This window comes from Cuculus canorus, chromosome W (assembly GCF_017976375.1).
Source record: "Cuculus canorus isolate bCucCan1 chromosome W, bCucCan1.pri, whole genome shotgun sequence".
NCBI classification, from domain to species: domain Eukaryota; kingdom Metazoa; phylum Chordata; class Aves; order Cuculiformes; family Cuculidae; genus Cuculus; species Cuculus canorus.
In genome coordinates this window covers 22160675-22181296 of record NC_071440.1, presented here as the reverse complement: position 1 = coordinate 22181296, position 20622 = coordinate 22160675, and the positions used below count along the sequence as shown (strand labels likewise).

Here is a 20622-nt window from a genome sequence, read left to right as displayed (position 1 = left end):
ATTAAAGCAAAAAAACGCACCGTCGCGAGAAGAGGTCTATAAAAAAAGGACTCTGGGACTTCTCTCCAGGGGTTGACCAAAGCCGAAGGTGAGGAGATGGTTCTCGGTGGAGAAACAGTCTCTGGTTGTCCACCTGAAACATCTTCTTCTCTTCTTCTGGACCGGAAGGTCCATGTGAAGCTCTCACCGATGTTCTTCTCCTTCGTTTTACGACGCTACGGACTGAGGAACATCAAGAACTTCTTGAAGGCCTTCCAAGAGGTTCTTGAGGAGCTCCACAAGAGCCGTTAAAAGGCTGAGGGACGTCAAGAACATCTCCAGGAGCTCCAAAAGGTCCTTGAGGAGCTCCAAAAGAGCCATTAAAAGGCTGAGGAGCATCAAGAAGGTCTTGAAAGCCTCAAAAAGGTTGTTGTGGAGCTCCAAAAAAGCCATTAAAAGGCTGAGGAACATCTCGAGGAGCTCCAAAAGGTTCTTGAGGAGCAACAAAGAAGCTGTTAAGAGGTTGTGGAGCATCAAGAAGGTCTTGGAGGCCTCAAAAAGGTTCTTGAGGAGCTCCAAAAAAGCCATTAAAAGGCTGAGGAACATCTCGAGGAGCTCCAAAAGGTTCTTGAGGAGCTCCAAAGTAGCTGTTAAAAGGTTGTGGAGCATCAAGAAGGTCTTGAAGGCCTCAAAAAGGTTCTTGAGGAGCTCCAAAGAAGCCCTTAAAAGGCTGAGGAGCCTCAAGAACATCTCCAGGAGCTCCAAAAGATTCTTGAGGAGCTCCAAAAGAGCCATTAAAAGGCTGAGGAACATCTCGAGGAGCTCCAAAAGGTTCTTTAGGAGCTCCAAAAGAGCCATTAAAAGGCTGAGGAACATCAAGAACTTCTTGAAGACCTTCAAAAAGGTTCTTGAGGAGCTCCAAAGAAGCCCTTAAAAGGCTGAGGAGCATCAAGAACATCTCGAGGAGCTTCAAAAAGGTTCTTGAGGAGCTCCAAAGAAGCTGTTAAAAGGTTGTGGAGCATCAAGAAGGTCTTGAAGGCCTCAAAAAGGTTCTTGAGGACCTCCAAAATAGCCATTAAATGTCTGAGGAACATCAAATAGGTCTTGAAGACCTTCAAAAATGTTCTTGAGGAGCTCCAAAAAAGCCGTTAAAAGGTTGAGGAGCATCAAGAATGTCTTGAAGGCTTTCAAAAATGTTCTTGAGGAGCTCCAAAGAAGCCGTTAAAAGGCTGAGGAACATCTCGAGGAGCTCCAAAAGGTCCTTGAGGAGCTCCAAAAGAGCCATTAAAAGGCTGAGGAGCATCAAGAAGGTCTTGAAAGCCTCAAAAAGGTTGTTGTGGAGCTCCAAAAAAGCCATTAAAAGGCTGAGGAACATCTCGAGGAGCTCCAAAAGGTTCTTGAGGAGCAACAAAGAAGCTGTTAAGAGGTTGTGGAGCATCAAGAAGGTCTTGGAGGCCTCAAAAAGGTTCTTGAGGAGCTCCAAAAAAGCCATTAAAAGGCTGAGGAACATCAAGAAGGTCTTGAAGGCCTCAAAAAGGTTCTTGAGGAGCTCCAAAGAAGCCCTTAAAAGGCTGAGGAGCATCAAGAAGATCTCGAGGAGCTCCCAAGCGCGTCCCCTTGGGTGGCTTTTGCCGCCCCTTCACGAGCGCCTCCGTTGCCGCTTTCCCCCCTCTCCGTTTCATTAAAGCTGCGGTTGAACCTCATCCTCCCCCTCCGCTCCTTCTCTCCTCCTTTGGAGATGACCTTTCCACCCCCCTTCCGGCCACGACTTTGAAGGTCCACTTGGAGTCGAAGCTTCGCTCCTTCCCGAAAGGTCCGAGAAGGTCTTCTTCCCAGCGGAGAAGATCCGAAAGCCAAAGGGGTTCCACCTCGGTGGCTTTGGAGGTTCAACCACCCCAAAAGAGAAGGTCCAAGCATGTCATGGTGGGACCTCCGTGAAGCTTCAGGTGTGAAGGCCACCGACTTAATTATCCCCATTTGCATAAAGGATGCGCCGAGAAAACCAATCAATCGCTCGCAATAAATTAACGAAGGCCCTTAGAAAAAAGGACATCCCCACCCCACCCCACCCCACCCCACCCCACCCCACCCCACCCCGAGTTATCCCCAACGTTGACGGCCAAAAAGGACCCCCAAAGAGGTCCTTCGGCCCAAATCTTCTCTTGATAGGAGAGGGTCCTCTTCTGCCTCCGCTTCTCCGACCGTTTGTCTTCTTCTCCGCGCGAAGGGCTTTAGCAGAGGAGAAGGTCCACTCGGTGGTCATCAAAGGGAGAGAGAGAAGGAGGAGGAGGAGAGGTGACCGTGAGGTGGGTGAGAGTGGAGAAGGTGGAAGGGAAAGGGGAGGGGAGGAGGACCTCCAGGTGGACCACGGAGAGGGCCTTGAGGAGATCAGAAGGACATTGAGGGGATGAGGAGGACATTGAGGGGATGAGGAGGACATTGAGGGGATGAGGACATTGAGGAGCTCAGAAGGTCATTGAGGGGATGAGGAGAACATTGAGGGGCTCAGAAGGACATTGAGGACATGAGAAGGACATTGAGGACATGAGGAGGACATTGAGGAGCTCAGAAGGTCATTGAGGAGATGAGGACGTTGAGCTCAGAGGGACATTGAGGGGATGAGGAGGACATTGAGGAGATGAGAAGGTCATTGAAGGGCTGAGGAGGACCTTTAGGAGCTCAGAGGGACATTGAGGACATGAGGAGGACATTGAGGACCTCAGAAGGTCATTGAGGGGATGAGGAGGATGTTGAGGAGCTCAGAAGGACGTTGAGATGAGAAGGACGTTGAGCTCAGAGGGACATTGAGGACATGAGGAGGACCTTTAGGAGCTCAGAGGGACATTGAGGAGCTCAGAAGGTCATTGAGGAGATGAGGAGGACGTTGAGGAGATGAGGAGGACATTGAGGGGATGAGGAGGACATTGAGGGGATGAGGAGGACATTGAGGAGCTCAGAGGGACATTGAGGACATGAGGAGGACCTTTAGGAACTCAGAGGGACATTGAGGACATGAGGAGGACCTTTAGGAGCTCAGAGGGACATTGAGGAGCTCAGAAGGTCATTGAGGAGATGTGAGGGACATTGAGGAGCTCAGAGGGACATTGAGGGGATGAGGAGGACCTTTAGGAGCTCAGAAGGTCATTGAGATGAGGACCTTTAGGAACTCAGAGGGACATTGAGGACATGAGGAGGACCTTTAGGAGCTCAGAGGGACATTGAGGACATGAGGAGAACATTGAGGGGATCAGAAGGACATTGAGATCAGAGGGACATTGAGGAGATGAGAAGGTCATTGAGGGACTGAGGAGGACCTTTAGGAGCTCAGAGGGACATTGAGGAGCTCAGAAGGTCATTGAGGAGATGAGGAGGACGTTGAGATCAGAGGGACATTGAGGAGATGAGGAGGACCTTTAGGAGCTCAGAAGGTCATTGAGATGAGGACATTGAGCTCAGAAGGACGGTGAGATGAGGAGGACATTGAGGAGATCAGAGGGACATTGAGGACATGAGGAGGACATTGAGGGGATGAGGAGGACGTTGAGGAGATGAGAAGGTCTTTGAGGGGCTGAGGAGGACCTTTAGGAGCTCAGAGGGACATTGAGGAGCTCAGAAGGTCATTGAGGAGATGTGAGGGACATGGAGGAGCTCAGAGGGACATTGAGGGGATGAGGAGGACCTTTAGGAGCTCAGAAGGTCATTGAGATGAGGACATTGAGGAGCTCAGAAGGACATTGAGGAGATGAGGAGGACATTGAGGAGCTCAGAGGGACATTGAGGAGATGAGGAGAACATCGAGGGGATCAGAAGGACATTGAGATCAGAGGGACATTGAAGGGATGAGGAGGACATTGAGGAGATGAGAAGGTCATTGAGGGGCTGAGGAGGACCTTTAGGAGCTCGGAGGGACATTGAGGAGCTCAGAAGGACGTTGAGGAGATGAGGAGGACATTGAGGAGCTCAGAGGGACGTTGAGATGAGGAGAACATTGAGGGGATCAGAAGGACATTGAGATCAGAGGGACATTGAGGAGATGAGGAGGACATTGAGGGGATGAGGAGGACATTGAGGAGATGAGAAGGTCATTGAGGGGCTGAGGAGGACCTTTAGGAGCTCAGAGGGACATTGAGGAGCTCAGAAGGTCATTGAGGAGATGAAGAGGACATTGAGGAGCTCAGAAGGACATTGAGGAGATGAGGAGGACGTTGAGATCAGAGGGACACTGAGGACATGAGGAGGACATTGAGGGGATGAGGAGGACCTTTAGGAGCTCAGGAGGACATTGAGGACATGAGGAGGACATTGAGGAGCTCAGAAGGTCATTGAGGAGATGAGGAGGACATTGAGGAGATGAGGAGGACATTGAGGAGCTCAGAAGGTCATTGAGGAGATGAGGAGGACATTGAGGAGATGAGAAGGACATTGAGGACCTGAGAAGGACATTGAGCTCAGAGGGACATTGAGGAGATGAGGAGGACCTTTAGGAGCTCAGAGGGACATTGAGGAGCTCAGAAGGTCATTGAGGGGATCAGAAGGTCATTGAGGAGATGAGAAGGATCTTTAGGAGCTCAGGAGGACATTGAGGAGATGAGAAGGTCATTGAGATCAGAGGGACATTGAGGACATGAGGAGGACACTGAGGGGATGAGGAGGACATTGAGGAGATCAGAAGGTCATTGAGGACATGAAAAGGACATTGAGGAGATCAGAAGGTCATTGAGGAGATGAGGAGGACATTGAGGAGCTCATGGAAGTGGTGGAGAACCACACGGAGGTGGTGGAGAACCACATGGAAGTGGTGGAGAACCACACGGAGGTGGTGGAGAACCACACGGAGGTGGTGGAACGAGGCCAGAAGAGGCCATGGAGATACCGGGAGGGACTGGAGGACCAAAGTGAGTGACCTGAGGTTCTCCAACATGGACAGATCGCCGTGGTGGTGACCCCTATGGTCATCGTGGTGGCCTCTATGGTCATGACAGTGACCTCTATGGTCATGGTGGTCTCCATGGTCATCGTGGTGACCTCAATGGTCATCGTGGTGGTCTCCATAATCATTGTGGTGACCTCAATGGTCATCTTGGTGACCTCCAGATCATCGTGGTGGTCTTCATGGTCATGGTGGTGACCTCCATGGTCATCGTGGAGACCTCTATGGTCATCTTGGTGACCTCAATGGTCATTGTGGTGACCTCCATAGTCATCGTGGTGACTTCTATAGTCATCGTGGTGACCTCCAGATCATCGTGGAGACCTCTATGGTCATCGTGGTGACATCTATGGTCATTGTGGTGGTCTCCATGGTCCTCATAGTGGTCTCTATGGTCATTGTGGTGACCTCCATGGTCATGACAGTGACCTCTGTGGTCATGGTGACCTCCATGGTCATCGTGGTGGTCTTCATGGTCATCGTAGTGACCTCAATGGTCATCGTGGTGGTCTCCATGGTCCTCATAGTGGTCTCTATGGTCATTGTGGTGACCTCCATGGTCATGACATTGACCTCTATGGTCGTGGTGACCTCCATGGTCATCGTGGTGACCTCAATGGTCATCGTGGTGACCTCTATGGTCATTGTGGTGACCTCTATGGTCATTGTGGTGGTCTCCATGGTCATCGTGGTGACCTCTATGGTCATGGTGGTGACCTCCATATCATCGTGGTGACCTCTATGGTCATCGTGGTGGTCTCCATGGTCATTGTGGTGACCTCAATGATCATCATGGTGACCTCTATGGTCATTGTGGTGACCTCTATGGTCATTGTGGTGGTCTCCATGGTCATGACAGTGACCTCTATGGTCCTGGTGGTCTCCATGGTCATTGTGGTGGTCTCCATAGTCATTCTGGTGACCTCAATGGTCATCATGGTGACCTCTATGGTCATTCTGGTGACCTCAATGGTCATCGTGGTGACCTCCATATCATCGTGGTGGTCTCCATAATCATTCTGGTGACCTCTATGGTCATCGTGGTGACCTCTATGGTCATTGTGGTGACCTCAGTGGTCATCGTGGTGACCTCAATAGTCATTGTGGTGACCTCTATGGTCATGGTGGTGGTCTCCACTGTCATGATGGTGGTCTCCATGATCATGATGACCTCCATGATGATGCCGGTGGCCTCCATGAGGTCCAAGCTGATGGAGATGAACCCACTGAGATGAAGATGAACCCACTGAGATGAAGATGAACCCAATGAAGCTGAACCCAATGAGATGAAGATCTTCTGAGGTGCTTTGTGGTGGATGCCATCCTGGGATCTTCTGGCCTTCACCCTTCTTTCTTGCAGGGCTTTCAGAAGGCCGACCCCGTGATGGCGTTGAGTTGCTTCATCAACCCTTCCAAGCTGGCCATCTGCTCGCTGAGGTCATCCTGTTCGTAGACCTGAAGGTCAACACAAACCCCCTGGAGATAAGAGTGGAGAAGACCCCAAAACCAAACCCCCCACCCCTGAACCTCCACTTGTGGTCACCGTCCCACCGCCCGTCCTCAGAACCTCCTCAGAACCATCAAAAAGGTGGGGGAGGTTCCACCACAGCCCCCTTTGGTTGGAGGTGGAGGTGGTCCTTACGTTGGTGGTGTCGTCGGTGGGTTTGTGGCCTTCTTCTGGGGCTTCCGGAGGAGCCGTGGGAACGGAGACCGGGAGGAGAGGAGATCGGCATTTGGGCAAACCCAGAGACGCCGTCTTCAGGGGCGCCTTGGGAAGAGAGGAACCTGCCCAGAGGACAACCGGAGTCGGCGGAGGAGAAGCGGGAGAGGGAGAGAGGGAGAGGGAGGAGGAGGAGATGGAGAGGGAGAGGGAGAGGGAGGAGAAGGAGGAGATGGAGACGGAGATGGAGGAGATGGAGAAGAAGGAGGTGGAGATGGAGAAGAAGGAGGTGGAGATGGAGGAGAAGGAGATGGAGATGGAGGAGAAGAAGAAGAGAAGAAGAAGAGGAGAAGAAGAGGAGGAGAAGAAGAGAAGAAGAAGAAGAGGAGAAGAAGAGGAGGAGAAGAAGAGGAGGAGAAGAAGAAGAGGAGAAGAAGAGGAGGAGAAGAAGAAGAGGAGAAGAGGAGAAGAAGAAGAGGAGGAGAAGAAGAGGAGGAGAAGAAGAGGAGGAGAAGAAGAAGAGGAGAAGAAGAGGAGGAGAAGAAGAGGAGGAGAAGAGGAGAAGAAGAAGAGGAGGAGAAGAAGAGGAGGAGAAGAAGAGGAGGAGAAGAAGAGGAGAAGAAGAAGAGGAGGAGAAGAAGAAGAGGAGGAGAAGAAGAAAAGGAGAAGAAGAAGAGGAGATGGAGGAGGAGAAGAAGAAGAGAAGAAGAAAGAGAAGGATAAGAAGGAGATGGAGGAGAAGGAGAAGAGGAGAAGAAGAAAAGGAGGAGGAGAAGAAGGAGGAGGAGATGGAGGAGAAGAAGATGGAGGAGGAGAAGAACAAGAAGAAGAGAAGGAGAAGGAGGAGAGGAGAAGAAGAAGAAGAAGAAGAGAAGGAGAAGGAGGAGAAGGAGGAGATGGAGATGGAGGAGATGAAGGAGGAGAAGGAGAAGAGAAGAAGAAGAAGAGAAGAAAAAGGAGAAGAAGATGACAGAGGAGAAGGAGAAGGAGAGGAAGAAGAAGAAGGAGGAGAAGGAGATGGAGGAGGAAAAGGAGAAGAAGAGAAGGAGAAGAAGAAGGAGGAGATGGAGGAGAAGGAGAAGAAGAAGAAGAAAAGGAGAAGGAGAAGGAGAAGAAAAGAAGGAGAAGGAGGAGATGGAGGAGAAGGAGGAGATGGAGGAGAAGGAGGAGATGGAGATGAAGGAGGAAAAGGAGAAGAAGAAGAGAAGAAGAAGAAGATGGAGAAGGAGATGGAGAAGGAGAAGAGGAGAAGGAGAAGGAGATGGAGGAGGAAAAGGAGAAGAAGGAGAAGAAGAGAAGGAGAAGAAGAAGGAGGAGATGGAGGAGAAGGAAATGGAGGAGGAAATGGAGGAGGAGAAGAAGAAGGAGAAGGAGGAGAAGGAGGAGGAGAAGAAGAAGAAGAAGAGAAGACGGAGGAGAAGGAGAAGAGGAGAAGGAGGTGGAGGAGGAAAAGGAGAAGAAGGAGGAGATGGAGGAGGAAATGGAGGAGAAGAAGAGAAGAACGAGAAGGAGAAGAAGAAAAGGAGGAGAAGAAGAAGAAGAAGAAAAGAAGGAAAAGGAGGAGGAGAAGAAGGAGAAGGAGGAGATGGAGGAGGAGAAGAAGAAGAGAAGGAGAAGATGGAGGAGGAGGTGGAGGAGAAGGAGGAGGAAGAGATGGAGGAGGAGAAGAACAAGAAGAGAAGAAGGAGGAGGAGAAGAAGAAGGAGAAGATGGAGGAGAAGGAGAAAGAGAAGAGAAGAAGAAGGAGATGGAGGAGGAGAAGAAGGAGGACCTTCTGACCTGGTTGGCTGAGCAGAGGTGTGTAGGGGACTTTGGGTTCAATGGCACTCATGGGTGGAGGTAACAAGGGGTTGGCGAAGCTCCTCAAGGGGTGGGTGGGGCGGACACAGGCGGTGGGGATGGTCCTGCTGGGCGCGTCCTCCCCGCTGGGATGGTCCGCTTGGCTTTGAGGGACCAACGCGCTTTGGTGACTCGATGCTCCTTCGTTGCCACCTGGAAGAGAAGAAGAACCAAAACCCCCAAATGGACTTCCTTCCAAGGTCATCGTTTGGTGACTTTCGATGGACAGGGTTTGAGGAGATGAGAACCATCTAAAGAGGGTTTGAGGAGCATCTAAGGAGGGTTTGAGGAGATGAGGACCATCTAAAGAGGGTTTGAGGAGCATCTAAGGAGGTTTGAGGAGATGAGGACCATCTAAAGAGGGTTTGAGGAGCATCTAAGGAGGTTTGAGGAGATGAGGACCATCTAAAGAGGGTTTGAGGAGCATCTAAGGAGGGTTTGAGGAGATGAGGACCATCTGAGGAGGGTTTGAGGTCCATCTAATGAGGTTTGAGGAGATGAGGACCATCTAAAGAGGGTTTAAGGACCATCTAAGGAGGTTTTGAGGAGATGAAGACCATCAAAAGAGGGTTTGAGGACCATCTAAGGAGGGTTTGAGGACCATCTAAGGAGGTTTGAGGAGATGAGAACCATCTAAAGAGGGTTTGAGGTCCATCTAAGGAGGGTTTGAGGAGCATCTAAGGAGGTTTGAGGAGATGAGGACCATCTAAAGAGGGTTTGAGGACCATCTAAGGAGGTTTGAGGAGATGAGGACCATCTAAGGAGGGTTTGAGGAGCATCTAAGGAGGGTTTGAGGACCATCTAAGGAGGTTTGAGGAGCTGAGAACCATGTAAAGAGGGTTTGAGGAGCATCTGAGGAGGGTTTGAGGAGATGAGGACCATCTAAAGAGGGTTTGAGGACCATCTAAGGAGGGTTTGAGGAGATGAGGACCATCTAAGGAGGGTTTGAGGTCCATCTAAGGAGGGTTTGAGTAGATGAGAACCATCTAAAGAGGGTTTGAGGACCATCTAAGGAGGGTTTGAGGTCCATCTATGGAGGGTTTGAGGACCATCTAATGAGGTTTGAGGACATGAGGACCATCTAAAGAGGGTTTGAGGACCATCTAAGGAGGTTTGAGGAGATTCGGACCATCTAAGGAGGGTTTGAGGACCATCTAAGGAGGTTTGAGGAGATCAGAACCATCTGAGGAGGGTTTGAGGACCATCTAAGGAGGGTTTGAGGAGCTGAGAACCATCTAAGGAGGTTTTGAGGGACCTTTAAACCCTTCTGCTTCCACCTCCCACCGGCTCAGGAGCTCCGAGAGCCATCTGAGGCTCCATCAGTCCATCATCTTTGAGGTCCTTCCACCCCTTCCATGACCTTTAAGCTCCTTCAAACCCATTTGATGACCTCCAAAGCTCCTTCAAACCCATCTCATGACCTCCAAAGCTCCTTCAGACCCATTTGATGACCTCCAAAGCTCCTTCCAACCCATTTGATGACCTTCAAAGGTCCTTCAAACCCATCCCATGACCTCCAAAGCTCCTTCAGACCCATCCCACGTCCTCCAAAGGTCCTTCCAACCCCCTCTAATCATGAAGAGGTCCCCTTTGGTGGTGCCCAAAGAAGACGAAAGCCCCACTTCTTCCTCCTCCGAAGGTCCTCTCCACCGCCAGCGTCGGGAAAGGCACCGCCCGAAGAGTAAACTGAGGGTGAGGATAACCGCACGTCGGAGACGGAAGAATTCCGGGATATTGAGCGCTTTCCAACGTCGGAACCGGAATAGCACTGACGACCCCTGGAAAGGCAGAAGAAGACATCACCCGGGTGAGAAACGACCTCCAAAATCCTTTGAGGTCCATCAAAAAAGGGCTTTTTTTGTCCTCAAAGCCTCAAGGAGGACTTTTCTCAAGAGGTTCTCCACCTTTGTGGCTTCTTCTGACCTCATTCCACCACTTCAAAGGTTGAGGAACCTCAACCGGAGGCCACCGATGGGGCAGAGAAGATGAGGAGAACCTCATTCCTCAACTTCCCTTGGAAGAAGCTCAAAGCACAGATGGGTTTTGGGGCTTTGAGGACCTCTTGGTGGCTTCTCCTGAGCTTCTCAACCACCTTCTCCCTCCGCACCTTCTGGAAGGTGTGGTGGAACCCATCTCCTGTTCTTCCTTCATCCCTTTTTGGATGAAGAAGAGAAGTTCTGGAGGTGGAACATCACCCGGGTGAGAAACGACCTCCAAAATCCTTTGAGGACCATCAAAAAAAGGGCTTTTTTTGTCCTCAAAGCCTCAATGAGGACTTCTCTCAAGAGGTTCTCCACCTTTATGGCTTCTTCTGACCTCATTCCACCACCTCAAGGGTTGAGGAACCTCAACCGGAGCCACCGATGGGGCAGAGAAGATGAGGAGAACCTCATTCCTCAACTTCCCTTGGAAGAAGCTCCAACCATGAATGAGTTTTGGGGCTTTGAGGACCTCTTGGTGGCTTCTCCTGAGCTTCTCAACCACCTTCTCCTCCGCACCTTCTGGAAGGTGTGGTGGAACCCATCTCCCGTTCTTCCTTCATCCCTTTTTGGATGAAGAAGAGAAGTTCTGGAGGTGGAAATCCATCTCGGAAAGGGTCGAAGGAGGTCCTCAAAGAGGTCCTCGTGAAGGGCGGTGGGATGAGGACCTCTTCCTCACCAGGGTTGGCGCTTGGTTGGGTCTCCATAGGGATCATCAGTTTGGCCCGAGTGGCCCTACGAGCGGCCAAGGACCTCTCTAAGGTGGACATTGTCCCCCCGACGTCTTCTCCTTCGGGACCTGAAAGGAGAAGACACCGACGAAGATCTCCGTTACCGATCTGGAGGTGAAGGTTTCTCCTCAAGGCCTTCAACTTTGGAGCCATCGGGACCTTCGGAGAGGTCCAGGAAACAACGTTTGGAGGGGGGGAAACCATCATGGCAGCTTCTTCTCCACCTCCAAAACATCTCAAGGGCTTCAGAATGGGGGTTTGAGGATGGAGATGAGCGCTTGGGAAGTCCTGGGATGGGTTGGAGGACCTTTGGAGGTCATGGGATGGGTTGGAAGGACCTTAAAGGTCATGAGATGGGTTTGAAGGACCTTTGGAGGTCATGGGATGGGTTGGAAGGACCTTAAAGGTCATGAGATGGGTTTGAAGGACCTTTGGAGGTCATGGGATGGGTTTGAAGGACCTTAAAGGTCATGAGATGGTTGAGTTGGAGGACTTTGAAGGTCATGGAATGGGTTTGAAGGACCTTTGAAGGTCATGGGATGGGTTTGAAGGCCCTTTGGAGGTCATGGGATGGGTTTGAAGGCCCTTTGGAGGTCATGGGATGGGTTTGAAGGACCTTTGAAGGTCATGGGATGGGTTTGAAGGCCCTTTGAAGGTCATGGGATGGGTTTGAAGGACCTTTGGAGGTCATAGAATGGGTTTAAAGGCCCTTTGGAGGTCATGGGATGGGTCTGAAGGCCCATAAAGCTCCTGAGATGGTTGAGTTGAAGGCCCCTGAAGGTCCGCGTCCCCCCCATCTCCGTTTCTTCTCCTCCTGGAGGTCCTCACCGGGTTGAGGAGCGCTCTTGGGGCCCAGTTGGGTCTCCGATTGGCTGTGACCGACGGCCGTGAGGTCCTGACAGCTCTGTCTCGGAGACTCTCCGGTGGTCCCTTCCGTAGTGGAACCTTTCTCCATGTTCTTCAGCTCCATCTCCTCGTGGTGGATCCAAAGATCCGGAGGTCTCAGATCCTTTTGACTCCCTTTGCGTTTCCCGACGCTGTGACTGCTCCGGTTCCTCTCGAGAAGAAGCAAAGAGGTCCTCAAAGAAACTTCAGGAGAACCTTTCGAGCTCCAACCAGGCCATCCCACCACCTTCCAAGTCCTTCCAGACCACCGTTCCGTCACCTTCAAGGCCTTTCCAAACCATCTCAGGAGCTTCCAGGTGACTCCAACCCAGCTCCCCTTTGGCCTTCTCCAGGTTGGACCACCTCAGGGCCCTCTGAAGCTCTGAAGATGTTCTCCACCCCCTTCTCCCCCTCCGTTCTCCTCTTCCAGATGTCCTCCACCCCCTTTTCCACCTCCTCCAGATGTTCTCCACCCCTTCTCCACCTCCATTCTCCTTCTCCAGATGTTCTCCACCCCCTTCTCCCCCTCTATTCTCCTCCTCCAGATGTTCTCCATCTCCGTTCTCCACCTCCAGATGTTCTCCACCCCCTTCTCCACCTCTTCTCTCCTCCTCCAGATGTTCTCCACCCCTTGTCCACCTCCTCCAGATGTTCTCCACCCCTTGTCCACCTCCTCCAGATGTTCTCCACCTCCATTCTCCCTCTCCAGATGTTCTCCACCCCCTTTTCCACCTCCTCCAGATGTTCTCCACCCCCTTCTCCACCTCTGTTCTCCTCCTCCAGATGTTCTCCACCCCCCTTTTCCACCTCCTCCAGATCTTCTCCACCCCCTTTTCCACCTCCATTCTCCTCCTCCAGATGTTCTCCCCCTCCTTTTCCACCTCCTCCAGATGTTCTCCACCCCCTTCTCCACCTCCTCCAGATGTTCTCCACCCCTTCTCCACCTCCGTTCTCCTTCTCCAGATGTTCTCCACCCCCTTTTCCACCTCCATTCTCCTCCTCCAGATGTTCTCCACCTCCTTTTCCACCTCCATTCTCCTCCTCCAGATGTTCTCCACCCCCTTTTCCACCTCCATTCTCCTCCTCCAGATGTTCTCCACCCCCTTTTCCACCTCCATTCTCCTCCTCCAGATGTTCTCCACCCCCTTCTCCACCTCCATTCTCCTTCCCCAGATGTTCTCCGCCCCCTTTTCCACCTCCTCCTGGTGTCCTCCACCCTCTTCTCCACCTCCTCCAGATGTCCTCCACCCCCTTCTCCACCTCCATTCTCCTCCTCCAGATGTTCTCCACCCTCTTCTCCACCTCCATTCTCCTCTTCCAGATGTTCTCCACCCCCTTTTCCACCTCTTTTCTCCTCCTCCAGATGTTCTCCACCCCCTTCTCCTCCTCCAGATGTTCTCCACCCCCTTTTCCACCTCCTCCAGATGTCCTCCACCCCCTTCTCCACCTCCATTCTCCCTCTCCAGATGTTCTCCACCCCCTTCTCCCCCTCTATTCTCCTCCTCCAGATCTTCTCCACCCCCTTCTCCACCTCTTTTCTCCTCCCCCAGATGTTCTCCACCCCTTCTCCACCTCCTCCAGATGTTCTCCACCCCTTCTCCACCTCCTCCAGATGTTCTCCACCCCCTTCTCCACCTCCATTCTCCTCCTCCAGATGTTCTCCACCCCTTCTCCACCTCCATTGTCCTCCTCCAGATCTTCTCCACCCCCTTTTCCACCTCCATTCTCCTCCTCCAGATATTCTCCACCCCCTTCTCCCCCTCCATTCTCCTCCTCCAGATGTTCTCCACCCCTTCTCCACCTCCATTGTCCTCCTCCAGATCTTCTCCACCCCCTTTTCCACCTCCATTCTCCCTCTCCAGATGTTCTCCACCCCCTTCTCCTCCCCCAGATGTTCTCCACCTCCATTCTCCCCCTCCAGATGTTCTCCCCACCCCCTCCACTGTTGACGGAACCCCATTCCCACCTCTCCCCTCCCCCCCCTTTTGAAGGCCTCACTTCCTCTGTTGCGCCGAAGACCTTCTGTTGCAGATGACCACCGCCGCCACCACCGCCCCCACCGCCACCACCGTGAGGACCCCAACGGTCACCACCACCACCACCAAGAGGTTATTGCTCTTCTGAGGAGTGACGCTGCCGTGGGGCGGATGCATCTGCCCGATGGGTGGCTCTGCCAGAAGAAGACAACCAGAAGATGGTGAGGAGACCTTTCCAGCTTCTCCTCAAGACCTTCAAAGTCCTCTCCAGAAGACCCCAAAGACCATTCGGAACCTTCAATGAGTTCCACCTCCGTTTCTTGGTCATTCCTTGAAGGTCAAAGAAGTTCTCAAGAGCTTCAGGTGACCTTCAAGCTTTGACCAAGAGTTGGAGGACCTTCAAATGGGGGCATTGAGGTTGAAGGTTGTACCGTTCAAACTGCTCCGGTCGAGGAGATTGGTGTCCACCGGCCAAAAGGTTCCGTCTCCGTGACGACCTGTGGGGAGATAAAGCTCAGGAGATACCACACGGTGGAGGGAAGCACCGAAGAGAAGGTGGGGGACAACCTGGAGACCGGCAAAGAGCGTCGGAGGGAGGGGAGGAGCATCTAAGGGGGGTTTGAGGACCATCGAAGGAGGGTTTGAGGTCCATCTGAGGAGGTTTGAGGAGATTCGGAGCATCTAAGGAGGGTTTGAGGACCATCTAAGGAGGGTATGAGGAGCTGAGAAGCATCTAAAGAGGGTTTAAGGACCTTCTAAGGAGGGTTTGAGGACCATCTAAGGAGATTTGAGGAGATTCGGAGCATCCAAGTAGGGTTTGAGGTCCATCTAAGGAGGTTTGAGGACCATCTAAGGAGGTTTGAAGAGCATCTAAGGAGGGTTTGAGGAGCTGAGGACCATCTAAAGAGGGTTTAAGGACCATCTAAGGAGGGTTTGAGGACCATCTAAGGAGGGTTTGAGGAGCTGAGAACCATCTAAGGAGGGTTTGAGGACCTTCTAAGGAGGTTTGAGGATCATCTAAGGAGGTTTAAGGAGATGAGGAGCATCTAAGGAGGGGTTTAGGACCATCTAAGGAGGTTTGAGGACCATCTAAGGAGGGTTTGAGGAGATGAGGAGCATCTAAGGAGGGTTTGAGGACCATCTAAGGAGGGTTTGAGGAGATGTGAACCATCTAAGGAGGGTTTGAGGAGATGTGAACCATCTAAGGAGGGTTTGAGGTCCATCTAAGGAGGTTTGAGGTCCATCTAAGGAGGGTTTGAGGACCATCAAAGAGGGTTTGAAGAGATGGGGACCATCTAAGGAGGGTTTGAGGTCCATCTAAGGAGGTTTGAGGACCATCTAAGGAGAGTTTGAGGAGATGAGGACCATCTGAGGAGGTTTGAGGTCCATCTAAGGAGGTTTGAGGAGATGAGGAGCATCTAAGGAGGGTTTGAGGTCCATCTGAGGAGGGTTTGAGGAGCTGAGGACCATCTAAAGAGGGTTTAAGGGCCATCTAAGGAGGGTTTGAGGAGCTGAGGAGCATCTAAGGAGGGTTTGAGGGCCATCTAAGGAGGGTTTGAGGAGCTGAGGACCATCTAAGGAGGGTTTGAGGACCTTCTAAGGAGGTTTGAGGACCATCTAAGGAGGTTTAAGGAGATGAGGAGCATCTAAGGAGGTTTGTGGACCATCTAAGGAGGGTTTGAGGACCATCTGAGGAGGTTTGAGGACCATCTAAGGAGGTTTTGAGGAGCTTCGGACCATCTAAGGCGGTTTGAAGATGTTTCCCCGCCATTCCCACCCCCCCTTTGAAGCTTCTCTTGGAGAAGACAACCAGCCGAGGTCCTCCTACCTTGATCGTTGGCCATTTTATCCGGATGGTCCACTGAAAGAAAGAGAGTTCAACATTGAGGAACCAACTTATGGAATCCCACCACCACCCCCCATCATCTCCAGCTGTTTTTGTTCTTCTAGAACCTTCTTGGAGGTCTTTTAGAGGTCTTCTCCAAAGTTGGACCACCTCCACCTTCTCCATTGTCTCCAAATCAGTTCCATTCCCCCATTTTAGGGCTTAAAACACTTCAGAAATGACCAAAAACCTTCAAAGAAGGTTCAACCAAAGGTGGATGAGGACCACAGTGGAGCTTCTCCTCCATGAAAAGCTTCTTTAGATGCCTTCAAAGGTGGAGTTTCATCCCTACCTTTCAAAGTCCGGAAGAAAATGGGATCGGAAAGAGGTCCAACGCCTTTGGAATTCCGAGCTTGGATACGGAAGTAGTAGATGGTGTCCAAATGGAGGTCCATCACCTGATGGGTGAGACGATCGCCGTTGATGGACTCCATAAACCACTCATCGATGGGAGCGTTCTTCTCCAAAGTGTAGAAGAGGACATAAGCTGAAAGAAAAAGGTCCACATGGAAAGTTCTGGAGATGTTCCTCAAGTGTTCCTCAAAAAGGCAAAAGGGGAGTCCATCTCCACCTTTGGAGGATCTCCAGAAGGTTGGAAAGAGGCTTCAAGCACCTCAGAAGGTCATGAGATGGACCTTCAGGAGAAGATCAAAGTGGGACCTTCAGGAGGAGAAGATCAAAGTGGGACCTTCAGGTTGAGAAGATCAAAGTGGGACCTTCAGGTTGAGAAGATCAAAGTGGGACCTTCAGGGGGAGAAGATCAAAGTGGGACCTTCAGGGGGAGAAGATCAAAGTGGGACCTTCAGGAGGAGAAGATCAAAGTGGGACCTTCAGGAGGAGAAGATCAAAGTGGGACCTTCAGGAGGAGAAGATCAAAGTGGGACCTTCAGAATGAGAAGATCAAAGTGGGACCTTCAGGAGGAGAAGATCAAAGTGGGACCTTCAGGAGGAGAAGATCAAAGTGGGACCTTCAAGGAGGAGGAGATCAAAGTGGGACCCTTCAGGAGGAGAAGATCAAAGTGGGACCTTCAGGAGGAGAAGATCAAAGTGGGACCTTCAGGAAGGAGAAGATCAAAGTGGGACCTTCGGAATGAGAAGATCAAAGTGGGACCTTCAGGAGGAGAAGATCAAAGTGGGGACCTTCAGAATGAGGAGATCAAAGTGGGACCTTCAGGAGGAGAAGATCAAAGTGGGGACCTTCAGGAGGAGAAGATCAAAGTGGGACCTTCAGGAGGAGAAGATCAAAGTGGGACCTTCAGGAGGAGAAGATCAAAGTGGGACCTTCAGGAGGAGAAGATCAAAGTGGGACCTTCAGGGGGAGAAGATCAAAGTGGGACCTTCAGGAGGAGAAGATCAAAGTGGGACCTTCAGGAGGAAAAGATCAAAGTGGGACCTTCAGGAGGAGAAGATCAAAGTGGGACCTTCAGAATGAGAAGATCAAAGTGGGACCTTCAGGAGGAGAAGATCAAAGTGGGACCTTCAGGAGGAGAAGATCAAAGTGGGACCTTCAGGAGGAGAAGATCAAAGTGGGACCTTCAGGAGGAGAAGATCAAAGTGGGACCTTCAGGAGGAGGAGATCAAAGTGGGACCTTCAGGAGGAGAAGATCAAAGTGGGACCTTCAGGGGGAGAAGATCAAAGTGGGACCTTCAGGGGGAGAAGATCAAAGTGGGACCTTCAGGAGGAGAAGATCAAAGTGGGACCTTCAGGAGGAGAAGATCAAAGTGGGACCTTCAGGTTGAGAAGATGAAAGTGGGACCTTCAGGAGGAGAAGATCAAAGTGGGACCTTCAGGAGGAGAAGATCAAAGTGGGACCTTCAGGAGGAGAAGATCAAAGTGGGACCTTCAGGAGGAGGAGATCAAAGTGGGACCTTCAGGAGGAGAAGATCAAAGTGGGACCTTCAGGAGGGAGGAGATCAAAGTGGGACCTTCAGGAGGAGGAAGATCAAAGTGGGACCTTCAGGAGGAGAAGATCAAAGTGGGACCTTCAGGAGGAGAAGATCAAAGTGGGACCTTCAGGGGGAGAAGATCAAAGTGGGACCTTCAGGAGGAGAAGATCAAAGTGAGACCTTCAGGAGGAGAAGATCAAAGTGGGACCTTCAGGGGGAGAAGATCAAAGTGGGACTTCGAATGAGAAGATCAAAGTGGGACCTTCAGGTTGAGAAGATTAAAGTGAGACCTTCAGAATGAGGAGATCAAAGTGGGACCTTCAGGAGGAGAAGATCAAAGTGGGACCTTCAGGAGAAGATCAAAGTGGGACCTTCAGGAGGAGAAGATCAAATTGGGGACCTTCAGAATGAGAAGATCAAAGTGGGACCTTCAGGGGGAGAAGATCAAAGTGGGACCTTCAGGAGGAGAAGATCAAAGTGGGACCTTCAGAATGAGAAGATCAAAGTGGGACCTTCAGGGGGAGGAGATCAAAATGGGACCTTCAGGAGGAGAAGATCAAAGTGGGACCTTCAGGAGGAGAAGATCAAAGTGGGACCTTCAGGAGGAGAAGATCAAAGTGGGACCTTCAGGGGGAGGAGATCAAAGTGGGACCTTCAGGAGGAGGAGATCAAAGTGGGACCTTCAGGAGGAGAAGATCAAAGTGGGACCTTCAGGAGGAGAAGATCAAAGTGGGACCTTCAGGAGGAGAAGATCAGAGATGGTCCTCCAGGAGGAGAAGGGTTGGAGATGGTCACCAGAAGGTGGTGGAGATACTCACCGGTGATCTTCCCGTTGGCCTCCAGAGGTGGTTCCCAACTGACCGTCACCGTTCGGGACTTTCCTTCTCGACCCATGACCGTCAGATCCTTCGGAGGAGAAGACGGAGCTGCAAAGATGGAGAGAAACTCCAGAAGAACCTCAACGGAGAAGACTTTCGAGGTCTTCAACCCCAAAACTACGTACCCACCACTCAAAGGCTCCATACCTTGGAGATATCTCCATGGATGGAGGTCCCACCACCCCCTGAAGGACCTTTCTCCACCTCAGATCCTTCAGCTCTTTTCTCCTCCATCTCTCCTTCCTTCTCAGAAGGTCCTTCTTGGGGTGAAGACCCCAAAAGTGACCTTTGGATTCGAGATGGAACTTCCAAACCACCATAAAAACCACCTTTTTATGGTCCTTCTTTAGAAGATCTTTGGAACTTCCACCTTTGGACGTTCTCCAACTCAATATTTGACCCCAAAAAATGAGGACCCTCAGTTTTGGGTCATCTGAGAAGATCCTTCAAAGGAAATGACTTCTTCTCCACCACTTTGGGACATCCCATGGTTCCACCTCAACCCCGGAGGGAAGGATGGAACCATCGAAGATGAAGAAGAACTTCAAGCGAAGCTCAGGAGGTCTTCAGTAGAAGACCTTCAGAGAAGAGCTTCAAAGAAGAACTTCAGAGAAGACCTTCAGAGAAGACCTTCAAAGACCTTCAGAGAAGACCTTCGGAGAAGACCTTCAAAGACCTTCAGAGAAGACCTTCAGAGAAGACCTTCGGAGAAGACCTTCAAAGACCTTCAGAGAAGACCTTCAGAGAAGACCTTCAGAGAAGACCTTCAGAGAAGACCTTCAAAGACCTTCAGAGAAGATCTTCAGAGAAGAACTTCAGAGAAGACCTTCAGAGAGGACTTTCGGAGAAGAACTTCAGAGAAGACCTTCAGAGAAGACCTTCAAAGACCTTCAGAGAAGACCTTCAGAGAAGAACTTCAGAGAAGACCTTCAGAGAAGACTTTCGGAGAAGAACTTCAGAGAAGACCTTCAGAGAAGACCTTCAAAGACCTTCAGAGAAGACCTTTGGAGAAGACCTTCAAAGACCTTCAGAGAAGGACCTTCAGAGAAGACCTTCAAAGACCTTCAGAGAAGATCTTTGGCGAAGACCTTCAGAGAAGACCTTCAGAGAAGACTTTCGGAGAGGAACTTCAGAGAAGACCTTCAAAGACCTTCAGAGAAGACCTTCAGAGAAGACCTTCAAAGACCTTCAGAGAAGACCTTCAGAGAAGACCTTCAAAGACCTTCAGAGAAGACCTTCAGAGAAGACCTTCAAAGACCTTCAGAGAAGACCTTCAGAGAAGACCTTCAGAGAAGACCTTCAGAGAAGACCTTTGGAGAAGAACTTCAGAGAAGACCTTCAAAGACCTTCAGAGAAGATCTTCAAAGACCTTCAGAGAAGACCTTCAGAGAAGACCTTCGGAGAAGACTTTCGGCGAAGAACTTCAGAGAAGACCTTCGAAGACCTTCAAAGACCTTCAGAGAAGACCTTCGGAGAAGACCTTCAAAGACCTTCAGAGAAGACCTTCAGAGAAGACCTTCAAAGACCTTCAGAGAAGACCTTTGGAGAAGACCTTCAGAGAAGACCTTCAGAGAAGACCTTCAGAGAAGACCTTCAGAGAAGACCTTCAAAGACCTTCAGAGAAGACCTTCGGAGAAGACCTTCGAAGACCTTCAGAGAAGACCTTCGGAGAAGACCTTCAAAGACCTTCAGAGAAGACCTTTGGAGAAGAACTTCAGAGAAGACCTTCGGAGAAGAACTTCGAAGACCTTCAGAGAAGACCTTCAGAGAAGATCTTCAAAGACATTCAGAGAAGACCTTCGGAGAAGACCTTCGAAGACCTTCAGAGAAGACCTTCAGAGAAGGTTTTGGAGGAGATTGAAGACCTTCTACCAAACCGAGAAGAAGTGAAGCTCTTTTTGGACCATCAATAGGTTCTTCTCAACCTCCAAACCCTTCTCCAAGAGGTCCTCTCCATGATGGAACCTCCTTGGAGTTGAAGGACCTCAACACC

The 20622-nt window shown here is 51.0% G+C and overlaps 1 protein-coding gene across 1 annotated transcript in view; it reads right to left on the bottom strand.

The window, feature by feature from the left end:
* Positions 1-5996: 5996 nt before the first annotated feature.
* The window catches only part of LOC104061414 (netrin receptor DCC), a 42577-nt gene continuing 27951 nt past the window's right edge, over positions 5997-20622 (bottom strand). The window contains 11 exon segments of the mRNA XM_054053334.1: positions 5997-6364; positions 6552-6694; positions 8349-8561; positions 10031-10186; positions 11067-11186; positions 11947-12173; positions 14002-14173; positions 14411-14476; positions 15808-15840; positions 16157-16351; positions 18570-18677. Coding sequence (XP_053909309.1) covers positions 6275-6364; positions 6552-6694; positions 8349-8561; positions 10031-10186; positions 11067-11186; positions 11947-12173; positions 14002-14173; positions 14411-14476; positions 15808-15840; positions 16157-16351; positions 18570-18677 — 1523 coding nt within the window. The 3' untranslated portion in view covers positions 5997-6274.